The sequence below is a fragment of the Scomber scombrus genome, chromosome 16 (assembly GCF_963691925.1).
Source record: "Scomber scombrus chromosome 16, fScoSco1.1, whole genome shotgun sequence".
NCBI classification, from domain to species: domain Eukaryota; kingdom Metazoa; phylum Chordata; class Actinopteri; order Scombriformes; family Scombridae; genus Scomber; species Scomber scombrus.
Window position 1 is genome coordinate 14245857 of NC_084985.1, and position 12955 is coordinate 14258811.

The window sequence follows — 12955 nt, forward strand, 5'->3', positions numbered from 1 at the left end:
AAAGCCACTTTCTAAAAAGGAAATACAAACAGTATAGTTACATTCAACAAATGCTCCTTTAGATGATATAAATAATACAATTAGATTTACAAAATCAGCTGTTCTGTGTTATGATAATGTTTTATTTCCTCCTTTTTAGAGTAACCAGTTTGTTCCTCTTTTAATAATAAAAATACCTGTGCAGTATAATTTCTAATCATAGCTGTGATTGGTGTACAATAGATACACACTTTATAGTAAGAATAGTTCAAAACTGTTGATCTTGTGGCGCGTTTGTGTCCTTTAAACTTATAGGCTAACACCACAAAGATAACCTCTACCATTTCTAAAATTTCCAGAGACAGACTCCTGCCACATTTTTATCTCTAAGGGCTTTTTCTTCCTCTGCTTCCTCCTCGGCTAACCTCTCTCCATTTGCCCTCAAACTCTCCATCCTCTGGTCCTCTATGCCGCTGCCTTCTTTCTCCCTGGCTTATTGCAGGTGGATGGAGTAACCTTAAAGGTACTGCTTCTAGCTACATGTAGAATTTCCCCAGAGAGCATTTACTGCATTATAGTAATCCCGCCCACCCCTGTAACAATTAATGGCCTGTCTATCTCTCATTCCCTTCTTACCCCTTTGTCCAGTTTGATCCTTCTGTACTGTACAGTATGTGTCCTCATTTGGAAGCTACTCAACCTCAAAATATCGTTCTTTTTCACTCTGGTCTCTCCTTGTCTCTCCTTGTCTCTCCTTCAAATGTCCCAGTCTGAACAAACAGAGAATGGGGTCAAGCTCACAGTAGATCAGAAAATTATGAAAATGAAATAAGCTAAATTATTCTCCTCCTTTTTAAGATGATACAAAATATCATCTATAAAACCAATGGCCCTGCCTGCTTTAACATTTTATTCACCAGGTCATCTTGAAATTTCATTTAGAAAGTTTTAGAAACATTACTTGTTTAAAACCTGTTTCTATGCAAATAAAAGATAAACTTGCCATTCTCTAGCTATGTTTATCCTTGAATGTCAAGCAAGAAACTGGATAATAAAAACACTCTACTACGGTTCACTAAAATCCATCTATAAGTGAACCTCAAGGGACATTCTCTTGAAACTTAAACATATATATAGCCCATACTGTGCTCGTGAAGAGCCATCTTTCACTCTGGTCATATTAATATTTAATGAAGGCCTGCCAGTGAAGGGATGTATTTCATCTGTCTTACTACAATTTTTTCATTTTGCAATTGATTTGAATATAATCTAAATTTTCTTTGGCACAAGATCCTGAAAATGCATTTTGAAACAACAGTGTAAACAAATGTCATCTTTTATGAAGGACTGTATCATAGTTTTCATGATTAACAATGCAGGGGAAACAATTTACCGTCTAGATATTATGTGCTTTTCCACTTTCTTCTTCATCCTAAATAAACCTTCCTTATGTTGACCCCTCCTCCTCCCCATCATTGATCTACTGCGGTTCTCCCCATCTCACAGGTGGATCAGTTACCTGCCAGCCGTCCACCTGGTTAATGTTTTGCTCTGTGGTTTGTGTCACCCTGAATGAAATCTCTCTCCCCTCTGTTCCCTGCACCTCTTCTCAATCCCGGCCCCCTCCTTTCTCAGGTGGATCAGCTGACCTCCCAGCTAGCTGTACATGTACCAGCTACGCTGTAGCGAGTGGTGTCTGAAAGCGAATCTCATTAAATGATCCCCCCTCTCTCTCCTTCTCTCCTTGTCTCTCTCTCTCCCTCAATACCAGGTGGACCAGCTGACCTCCCAGCTGAAAGAGAAGGCGGATTGGTGCAGTGAGCTGCTGCTCAGCTCAGAGCAGCTGCGTCGTGAGTTGGGAGAGCGCGACGAAGAGATTGACAAGCTGGAGAGCCGCATCCGCGAACTGGAGCAGGCCCTGCTGGCCAGTGCTGAGTCCCTGGAGAAGGTGAGGAAGGGGAGGGGGAGAGGGGGAAGAGGGAGATGAAGAATGTGAAGGATGTGCTGGAGACTTGATGCAGAGACGGCAGGAGAGAAAAAGCCGAACAATAGCTGTGGAGCATGGCAGAGGGTGTGTGTGAGAGCATGTAGATGAGGTGACAGCTAGAGGAGGAATGGGAGGAGGGGAAGGATGCACGGAGAGGGAGAACAATGTGTGGGTGGGTCTACTTCAGCCACCCTGGCAGTTTGCTGTTAGTGATGACACTGAGCTATGGCTAGCAACTGTCTAGATTGTCCCCCAGTGTTAGCGGAGGGCTGTGGTGAGTGAACAGTGTGCAAAATACTGCTGCTCAGCTGACAAATTGAACAGATCCAGCCACACGATAAAGGATTCAATACTCATTCTGCATTTGACGGTGGAGAAAAAAAAGCACAACAATTATTAATTTCTGTTTTTCCTTTTTGAGAGGAGGAATGGGAGGATGCACATTTTTCAATGTGCATCCTTGAAAAAAAAAGTTTGCTCCTTTATATCTTTCTGCAACTGCAGTAAAAACCGCTGAGCTAAATAGTAGTTTCTTATGTGTGTGTGTGTGTGTGTGTTGTTTTGTGTGTTGCAGGTTGAACAAAAGAAGCAGAATGAATCCATCACCGAGGCAAAACACTCCACACTGGAGGCTCAGTTACAAACAGAGCGAGAAGCTTTGGAGCGGAAAGAGAAGGAGGTAGTGCACCGATCACTTTTTCGTTTTTTCGAACTAGCCACCTTTTGTTATTTTAGCTTTTTTTTTAACTTTATATTAAGAGGACAATCATTACACATTTAAGCATGCATCAAGCTTATTTTGATGATTTGTTGATGCTGATGTCATAAACTAAAGCATTTGATTCACTTTGGAAAAACAAGAGCAAGAGTACATGTTAACACACATGTTGTAAGGATATTAGGCTGCCTGGGAAGAGGGTTTGGTTTTTTTTTTGGTTCTAATATGTATTTGCAGATGGCACCTGAATCTACATTAAATTCTGCAAACATTTAAACAAGATATGTCAAAAGCAAGTATTTTCTTCCACCATCCAAAGAACTAGATTATTAACATTAAGAAAACATTGCTGCAGGCGAAAACCCATTAGTGCTGTACTATCTTATGATATCAAGATCAGCAATTTTCTTTAATTACAAGAACAGTTAGATTTATTAGCTCACTAGTGCCACAGAGAAAATCTGCAGTGTGGGTTTTTCTGTCATATTAGTCAGGTGCATGTTGTGCAGTCTCCTCTAAAGTGCTTGCCATATTTACCTGTTACCTCAGATCTGTAACCTGGAGGAGCAACTGGAGCAGTTCAGAGAGGAGCTGGAGAACAAGAGTGAGGAGGTGCAGCAGCTTCACATGCAGCTGGAGATCCAGAGGAAGGAGATCAGCAGCCAGCAGCAATACCTAGAAACAAGGGATAGCATGCTCCAGGTAATCAGCCGTCTTGCTGCAATGGATATATTCCAGTATCTTTACACAGGATTGTGATGCACAGTCTGGATCTGTTTGAATTATAGCTCTCTTAAAACCTGTGAATGGCTTATCAGACAGATACCAGCCAAAACGTACTCTTAAGACTTACTGTATGTTTAATTTGTTTCACTTTTCTATTTGCAAATAGCTCTCCTAAAAAGCAAAATATAAACTTCTGGTTACTGGTTACTTCTAAACTGTTGACTGATGTAAAAAATGTTTGACATTTCCAGATAAGCTTGTAGCCTAACTGTAATGATACAACAAAATGTCTGACTCCTTCTCACAACCATCAAAGGCTACCAACAGTCAAAAACGGGACAGTTTTTATTCATAATGGATTTGATTGCACTTTTTAAAGTTAATTGTTTGCTTTACTTAAGTGTTTTTTGCCCATTAACTTTTTGCCAACATGTTTCTCCTCTGACACAATCAGTGAATTTTCACTGCCACAAGGCAAACTGGACTTTCACGTGACAATGTTTATTAATAGCCATCACATTATAATCTCTGACTTTTGAAGGTGATGGAGGAGAAGGACAGGGAAATAGCACTTCTTAATGAACAGATCACTAAGCTCCAACACATGGAAACAGCCTCTGATAACAAGGTAACACCATACGTGTATACGAAATAGAATAAAAGTCTATTTCGCATATGCGTGTATCCGTGGTAGTGCATCAGTGTGTGTTCTCTGGTTTTTTGTTCAATTTCATTTTTGTTGGCTCCATTTTTAAATTTTTATTTTTTTATTTTTGGGTTGTTTTAGTTTTAGTTTTGTCTTAATAAGTAGATCCACATCACCATCTTTTGTTGTGAGGTGATCATTTGCTCATCTGAGGTGGCTTATTAAACCTCTGAGTCTCTGCAGAGCACTTACAAGTTGAAATACAATCTAACTACATTCATTTGGGCCCCATCAAAATATTTTCTTGCACTGCAGGGACTCAGATGTTTATCAAACAGCGGGATAGCCATGGACTCCTACAATATGATATCTTTATGGTCTGATAATATCTGTTTTACTCTTTAGGAAATTGATGAGCGGGATGAGCTTATAAAAGACCATGAGTCCCAGGTGGAGTGCCTGCGGAGCGAACAAGAGCGCTTAAAGAGGAATAACGAGGAGGAACTCGACCAGCTGAATGCTGTCATAGACAAACTTCAGCAAGAACTGGCCAATATTGAGCAGAAACAGACTACAGAGGAAGATGAGGACACCCAGGCTGAGCCAGAGAGTGGAGTGTGGGGGCCGAGTAAAGAGGAATACGATGAGATGAAGCAGAGAATGGACATGGCTGCCAAAGAGCTTGATACACTCAAAACAGAGCACAGTAAGCTGTTGGAGACATACATGCACTTGAAGGAAAGTGCACAAGCTTTAGCCCAAACAGAAAAACTGGAGAGCCCAGAGGATGAGCTCGAAGAAGCTCTTAGGGAGAAAACTGCTGGCCTTGTTGTCATGCAGGCCCAAGTACAAGCTCTAGAGCAAAGTGCAACATCCAGAGTGGAAGAGCTAGGTCTCCGCATCCGGGATCTTGAGAACTTGGTGGGTGAAAAGGACTCTGAGTTAAGCCGCTGTCGCCTCGTTGTGGAGCAAGCTCGGAGCGATGCAGATCGTCTCCAACAGAAGGTCTCTAATCTGGAGGAAAATCTGAGGGAGAAAATGGCTACAGTGCTCGTCAGTCAAGCCACACTGGAGGCTTTCCAGCAGCAGCAGCAGCAGCAGCAATCCGGGATATCCAAAGAGCACCAGGCGCTGCAGAGACATGTGGAGCCACAAGCACATGACTTAGGTGACTTTGGTATTCCCCAAATGGATTTCAGTGGGCTAGCTCAACTGAAACAAGTTCCTACAGGGAAGGTGGTTCATCTGACCCAGAAGCTTCATGAGCTGGAGGTGGGTCTCAGTGGGATGCAGAAAGACCAGGAGCTCCAGAAGCAGCTGCTGTCCAGCTCTGAGGAGGAGGTGCTGGAGTACGAGAGGAGGCTGTCGGTACTCATGGATCTGCTCAATCAGATGAAGGCCAGGACACACCAGAAGACATCACCAGCTGTGAAGGTAAGAGTTCAGAAGTTACTGCTGCCGGTCCTTCCTCATAATCCCCCTCCAAAACATCAACCCCCGTAGATTTTCCCCTGTTTCCAGTCTACATATTTACTGAACAGACAGGAGAGTGATATCAATCTTCTCTTCTAATGCTCTACAGCAAGAATCCAAATAATATAAAATATAGATATACAGTAGAAACTATTATTTTAAAGAACACAGAGAGCCTCCTCTAAAGTGTCAGTCCAGGGTGTGTTTATCATTTATGGAAATATACATAGAGTGCTGTGACCAACCATACCATTGAGTTCCAGTTTTTATAAATATTAATAGAGAGGTAGAAGCCCAAAGAAACTACATCTTCCATCCAAAATTAGTACATTTATAAACCATGCAAAGCAGATTGAGTGAGTTCAAGATTTGTAAACAGTGGGACCTACACCAAATGTCTGTGCTGTATGGATTCATAAAAGTAGAAGCACTTTGTTAGTCATTATCAGGGCACATTAGTGTGACTTTGTGTGTACTCTGATAAATGATTAACTACTAAAAAACCATTAATGACATTGTCCCTTGCCCAATACAGCTCTAATAACTCTGAATCTCTGTGACCTTTTTATCAGGCCCACTCTGCTGCTGACCAACCAACAGAGTCGGAGCTTCTTCAGGAATTGCAGGAAGTCAGAGACGAGGCGGCGGCCACCAAAGAGCAGCTCAACAACTACAAGGAGGGCTGCAGCAAATTACAGGAAGAGCTCACGGTATGTAACTGCATCTTGGTGTTCATACCACTTGTGAAAGTATTTTTGATGTTTGGTGAGACTCATGAACTTGTCTTTTTCTCTCCAGGAAAAAACTGAAACACTAGAGAGACTCCAGGACCAGCTTCAAAGGGTAGGATTCATTTTTTAAAACATTCACAGTATACATTTTATTTTTATTTTTTTTTCACAGAAGTGAGCATGCATACTGGAAATTTGTGTCTAATACTTCAAACTTTGTCACTTTTAGGAATCATCTGGAGGTGATGAAGAGGCAAAGGTATCCAAGCTTCAAAGGGAACTCACATCAGCTCAAAATGAAGCTAGTGCTACCAAAGAAGAGCTGAACAGCTGCAAGGAGGGTCTAGAGAAGCTACAGGAGCTGCTGCAGGTACAGTGCCAGTTGAACATTGAAAATCATTACAAACACATTCTGTGTATTCTCTGTTTTAACTTTTTACATATAAATAAAACCATTTTTTTTAAGTTAAACTGAATTGGAAACTTTTTGTGAAAGGAAAATGTTAGCTTTGCTTTAAGTTAGAAAACTCTTCTTTTTATTGAAATAATATATTACTGCCCCAATCCTCATATGTAAATACAGTTTTTAATGAAAATGTTCCTCTTTTTTTTTAAAGGAGCGAGAAATGACCATCGCTCACCTTAAAGGAGAACTTTTCCAAGTAAGTAGAAAATGTTTGATAACTTAATTTTGCTGCATTGATAAATTGTGTATTACCAGTGTATTTATATATCTTGAATATTTATGATTTTTATGAATAAGCTTTTCATTTTCTGACATGTATGCATTTCACCACCTGTTTCACCTCAATTGTCCTTCAGGTAAAAGCTGATCAGGACAGAGCCAACATGACGGAGCTACTCAAAGAGCTCCAGGAGGTCAGAAACGATGCGGATTCCAGCAAAGAAGAACTCAACAGTTACAGGCAGAATAATGAGAAACTTCAGGAGGACATCCAAGTCCGCGAAGTTTCTATTTCTAAACTCAAAGAGGACCTCCAGGAGGTCAAAAAGAATGTGGGTACCACCAAAGAAGAACTGAACGGCTTCAGGCAGCATAACGAGAAACTACAGGAGGAACTCAATGTCCGTGAACTCTCCATTTCAAAGCTCAAAGAGGAGCTCCAGGAGGTACGAGCAGCCCTGATGAAGACAGCAGACTCCTCTCCTCAATCTCCGTCTCCATCTCTGTCTCCTCAGCCTGTTTCCTCTACTTCTTCCTCCTCCACCGCCCAGCCCAAAAGGAAAGGAGGCAAACAGCCAGCTGGTAAGGGAAGCAGTGCCAAAGATAAACCATCTCTCTCAAGGAAAAACTCCAACGCCACTTCCAGCCAGTCCTCCAACAAATCTCACAGCACTCGGCTTAACAGCAGCTCCGAGCAGCAACATGTGGCTGTGACGGACTCATTCACACAGACCGAAGCTCTCCAAATGGCTGACAGCGAGTCTCCTTCAGCTGACAACAAAGAGGAGATGGAGGAGGTGATTGGAGAGTTCCAGGAGAAGATTGTACAAATGCAGGAGCTCCATGCAGCAGAAATCTTGGACATGGAGGCCCGGCATATTTCAGAGAGCGACACCCTGCGCAGGGACACACAGGCTCTGGAGGACGAGTGTAAAGCCCTAAAGGCTGTCATTGAGAAGCTGCGCTTGACTGAGGTGAGGACAGCAAACTATTTGTTCTGCACTACTGTAAGTGGGTCATACTGTAGGTTGTTGAAATGTATTATAGTATGTAAGTCATGACTGTGGTTACAATATAATTATGTACATGTTTCATTCTGCAATCAGTTTTGTTTTGACGTGTTTGAGAAGATGTAGAGCTTTTTGTTTTATTGACATCAAGAATTTTTGTCGTAATTTTGTATCAGGAATTGCTGTTATCACATTTAGTCTGACAAATTCCTTAGTTGCACAAATGAAATGAGAAATATGTGTTACGCCCACTTTTAAAGAATCCTGTTCTGCTGCTGAGTACCATACATGCTGTATTACAAGATGTGAATGAATGCGTTAAGCAATTTTGGGGGATTTTGAATGAAGGAAGGATCAATATGCAAAGATTACTTGTTGTATTATTTTTATTTGTCATCCATACGGTGAAATAATTATTTAAATCATATTTCATCCTTTGTAGGTCCCCTCATCAAGACAAGACCGTCCTGCATCACAGTTCAAAGATGGCTACACCAGTGGTAAAATACAACTCATTAAACTCCACTGTTTACATTAATGCTTCAAATGTTTCATGTCAGATTGTTCTGCAGTATTTTAGTCATCACAAATTTTCATTGTCAAAATTTTTCCTCCAGTATTCAAAATATTTGTGGGTTTTCTGCTGTTACTTTATGTGGCAAAAGAGCTATAATGGGGGTTTTGATTTACGTTCTTCATATTAGAAATGTTTCCAATATTTGTTGTTTTTCCTGATCTTCCTGATCGATCATCAGTTTAAAACCTTTGTCGTGACCTCTGATTTCAATTTTACACATTTACACATCATGCTGTGATGCTTACTATTGCCATCTGAAAGCAGGTCATACATTAACCCCTCAGTTTATTTCATTGTTACTTCAACCAAGACCTGTTTCTGCATACATAGGGCATGTCATTATTGTGTTAAGACAGACTTTTTAAAAAACCCTTCCTTTGAAGCACATATGAATGCTCTTTTGTCATTCACCATTTTCTGTATTTTGTTATAAGCAAGGTTTTGTCCTCTTGCAGACAGCAGCTCAGACTACAGCCAGCGGACCGGATATGACCTCCCGAGTTTGCATCAGGAGTTCAGGACAACTCCAGAGGGCGCCAGGAGAGAGACTGATGATCCACTACCTGATCGAATCAAGGTACAACTTGTCCTCATCAATGAATTGTGATATTAGATTAAGTATCAGCTGAGATTTTGATTATTTTAGTGAATATTGCAATGATGTACATAGTAATGTTGTCTTTTCCTTTATTTAAAAGCTGGATTGAATTTAGCTGTAGTTATAGTGATGTTTTAGTGATGATTAAATGCTGTGTGTGATCTGTACTGGCCTGTTCAACTAAATTCCCCTGGTAGATGTAGAAGTGTTCTTATCATTCAGCAATAGCATAGAATGACGTTAATCCCATTAACATGTCTGTGTGGTATTTGTCTATTTAGACGTTGCTCCGTGAGGTGCACCAGGAGGGCATGCAGGTTCTCTCTCTGTCAGAGTTTCCTCTTCCTGAAGGCGAGCCAAGCAGCCAGTTCAACGTCCAAGGCTGGGTGAAGGAAAGAGATGCCTTGCTGGCAACAATTGCATCTCTCAAAGACCTCATCACCCAGATTCAGACACACAGGGGAACACAGGTAGAAGAAACAAACACTACAGAAGTTTATGAAAAGCTCAAACAGTCAGCCACTTCCGAGTTGACAAATGGATGACTCCTCTTTTGTCTGTTTCTCTGCTCCAGACTTCAGGCAATGCAGACTGGCATGGGCAGCTCCTCGATGCAGTGCAGAAGGTATTTATGAGGGAGCGCAGCGTGCTGAAGAATGCCCTCTATAGCCAGTTAGACCTGCTAGACACCAGTGACGCCATCATCCACCTCAATCAGCTGGAGCGCAGACTGGCTGAACAGGTCTGTTAACTGAATTTAGTTGCATTGAATTTACTCCAAATTAAGATCAGCCTGTCATATCCACTGTTGTACATGCATTTTAAATGCAACAGAAAGGACTTTTGACTATAGTTATTAATATAAGGTTCAACTTAAAATACGCTCTTTGTGTTTCCGTTACTGTTAATATTCAGTACTGGCTCAGATACTGTAGAATTAATGTCACTCTTTCTGTCAAAACCTGCCAGTTTCCTCTTATAACAACTGAAAAACTGAATGCCAGTCTTTTTCTTTAATAATGAACGATTGTTGAAGGAAGTGGCCCATAAAAGTAAAAGAAATAAAAAAAGGTGTGTCCTGTGTGAAGTGTGGTATTTGATGTTTTTGAACTCTAACCAACTGAATTATTGGTATGAAATTATCTAAATGCCTGGCTATCTTGTGAGAGATTACCTAAATCTGTAAATGTTGGACGGACAAAAACAGGTACCAGATTTCTTATCATACCTGTCCACTTTTCATCAGTCAGTGATCAAACATGTTGTGTTTTATGATCCAGGATGCCCAGCACAGAGAGGCGATGGGTTCTCTCCACTTTGCAGACAGGTCCAGTCTCATGTCTGAGATTCATCAACTGCGTGGTCAACTGGAGCAACTTCATCAAGGTGATTTTAATATTTTTCTTTTATAACACACATTTATTTTGTTTTTTAAATTTGTTTGCTGAGTAAATACAAAAAGTGTGTACAAGTCTGTGTGTATCCAGTAACCACTTGCCACAACAGGATGCTTTGAGTGGGAGGATGTACTGTGATTTTCTAATAACTAATTGTTGACTGTCAGGTGCCCAGTCTGCCGTGTCACTGGCTGGTGAGCGTAGCGTGAAGGAGCAGAGGGAGGGTGGAGGAGCTGATGGAGCAGCAGAGGCAGACAGGCTCCTGGTGGAGGAGCTGAAGGCTGAACTGTCCCAAACTAAACTGGAGCTGGAGACAACGCTCAAGTCTCAGCACAAACACCTCAAAGAGCTGGACACACTCAGGTTAGACGCAGACATGAACAAGTATAACATATATCCCTTCTCCGAAAAACTCAGAGGTGTTTAATTCATTTCACATTGAACAAAGTTATTTCCTATTGTCATAATAGTTTGTTGAGGCCGATTTGTTCATGATGACGATTTTGGGGTAAGAATTGATCCAGTCCCCACTGTCTCTCTTTGTTTATTGACCCAATAAATACATTACAACATAATCAAGCACCTGATATTTGCTGATAACTTTCATTTACAGCTGTTGGGACAATATGATGTGGTAGACCTGTGCTGCTGCTGAATACTTCAAAAGTCCGAGAGAATGAGAGAAATTGCTTAAACCTTGACATCAATGAGAAATAAGAAGCAACAAACCTCTCCCATTAAAATGTCCATTAGCTCCCACCCCAATGAGATTATCTTTGTCTACAGGGCAGAGGTATCGCAGAAGGCTGCACAGGTGGATGCACTGAATGACCAGCTGTCAGAGGAGAGAAAGAAAAGCCGGGATCTTCAGTGGGCCATGGAGAAGGAAAAGTGTAGAACTGAAAGGAACCAGGACAGTAAGCGAGAAGAAGTGGAGGTAAGAACTTTTACACAGGTCATTATTGTATGTTGGAACTTTTTAATCTGAGTTAAAAAGTTAATTGGAGTTAACTTCTTCACTCCCTCTTGTTATATTTTCCTTTCTTGTGTTGTTTTATTTATTTTTAAAAACAAGTGGTGTTTCCATTTTCCATTTCTAGGACCTGCACCTCACTCTGGAGGAACAGAAAAGATGCGTGAGCCAGCTGACCTCGGCCTTGGAGCTGGAACGCCAGACCTCTTTTCAGTTTTCCCAGCAGGCTGAGCAGGAAGCCCTGAGCTTTAACAGACGCCTCCAAGAGCTCCAGGTCCAGTTGGAGACGGAGCGTGCAAAGGCCCAGGAGATGAGCACTACCTTGGGGAGGGAGAGGGAGCTGCGGAGAAGGGTCTCCTCAGACAGTGGTCCCTCTAATGAGCAGCGAGAAGAGGAGGACCAGAGGGGACTCATGGAGGAAGGGAACCTTCTGGAAAGACTTCAAAGAGAGCTGGATGACAAGCATGCACAGGTGAAATCCAAATAGCCAAAAGATAGAGGACAAAAATATAAATGATAATTCACCATGATGTAACATCTCTTTTTATTTGATCATATTGTTCTTCTCCAGGTGGTGCATCTCCTCAGTCAGGTGGAGGCCCAGAAGCTTGAGGTGGTAAGAAAAGAGGAGGAGCTGACTTTGACGGGTCAGAGTTCAAGACGAGACCAAGAGGCACTGCTGGAGACTCGTGCCAAGCTGGAGAACCTGGAAGCACAAATGTCAGAAACCCAGGAGCAGCTGGAGAGAGAACTGGAGAGGAGGAAGAGCCTAGAGGAGGAGAAGGAGAGGCTGGAGGAGAAGTTGGCCCGACTAGGAGAGCACAGAGAAGGAGAGAGTGAAGGGAGTGGACTTGTGCAGGGTGACGGCCGAAATGTGAGTATCAACTACATTCTGTTTAGTTTTTACAGTGTTTTTATTCCTTTTTTACCCATTTATTTTATGACATATAAAGCAGCTAATCCATGTTGTGGTAATCTAAACATCTGCAGCAGGCCGTGTGTCAGAGTGAGTCCACCAACCGCACTAAAGACTGGGTGTTCCAGCAGAAGAGTTCCAGCTCCGGCACGTCTCCCCACCCAGAGGTCAGTTCGACAGGTCACGGCAGCGGACTGCACCATGGTCCTTGGCGCACAGTCGACAAGATCCTCGGCAAACTCCACCTTGTTTCCTCAAAGATCCGCAGCATGGCCAGCAAGAATACTGGCAGGTAATTAAAGCACTTATAATCAATATTTTTATGGCGACAACGGATCACATGACTACTAAAGGAATCGGGTTAGGGTTAGAGATGAAGATCATCATCAAGAATAATCACCTGACTATGCATTTCCCCTCAGCTCTACTTGGCATTTTAGTGTTTTCCAGCTCATTATTTAGATTTTACAGCTACAATTTTACAGTTTTGGTTTACTCTCACCGCTCTCATGAGCACCTTTTCTAGCAACTTCAGTGAA

General features: G+C 41.9%; 1 protein-coding gene across 2 annotated transcripts in view; it reads left to right on the plus strand.

Moving 5' to 3' along the window:
- The window catches only part of akap9 (A kinase (PRKA) anchor protein 9), a 62188-nt gene that overhangs the window by 45153 nt on the left and 4080 nt on the right, over positions 1-12955 (plus strand). The window contains exons 28-46 of one of the 2 annotated variants that reach the window (XM_062435641.1): positions 1751-1927; positions 2541-2645; positions 3234-3386; positions 4462-5490; positions 6102-6239; positions 6328-6372; positions 6490-6630; positions 6878-6922; positions 7083-7919; positions 8398-8455; positions 8988-9109; positions 9412-9600; positions 9705-9872; positions 10411-10516; positions 10695-10890; positions 11314-11464; positions 11628-11972; positions 12072-12374; positions 12491-12708. In XM_062435641.1, coding sequence (XP_062291625.1) covers positions 1751-1927; positions 2541-2645; positions 3234-3386; positions 4462-5490; positions 6102-6239; positions 6328-6372; positions 6490-6630; positions 6878-6922; positions 7083-7919; positions 8398-8455; positions 8988-9109; positions 9412-9600; positions 9705-9872; positions 10411-10516; positions 10695-10890; positions 11314-11464; positions 11628-11972; positions 12072-12374; positions 12491-12708 — 4526 coding nt within the window. The remainder of the gene's footprint in view (positions 1-1750; positions 1928-2540; positions 2646-3233; positions 3387-4461; positions 5491-6101; positions 6240-6327; positions 6373-6489; positions 6631-6877; positions 6923-7082; positions 7920-8397; positions 8456-8987; positions 9110-9411; positions 9601-9704; positions 9873-10410; positions 10517-10694; positions 10891-11313; positions 11465-11627; positions 11973-12071; positions 12375-12490; positions 12709-12955) is intronic. The other variant, XM_062435642.1, reaches the window with a different exon arrangement.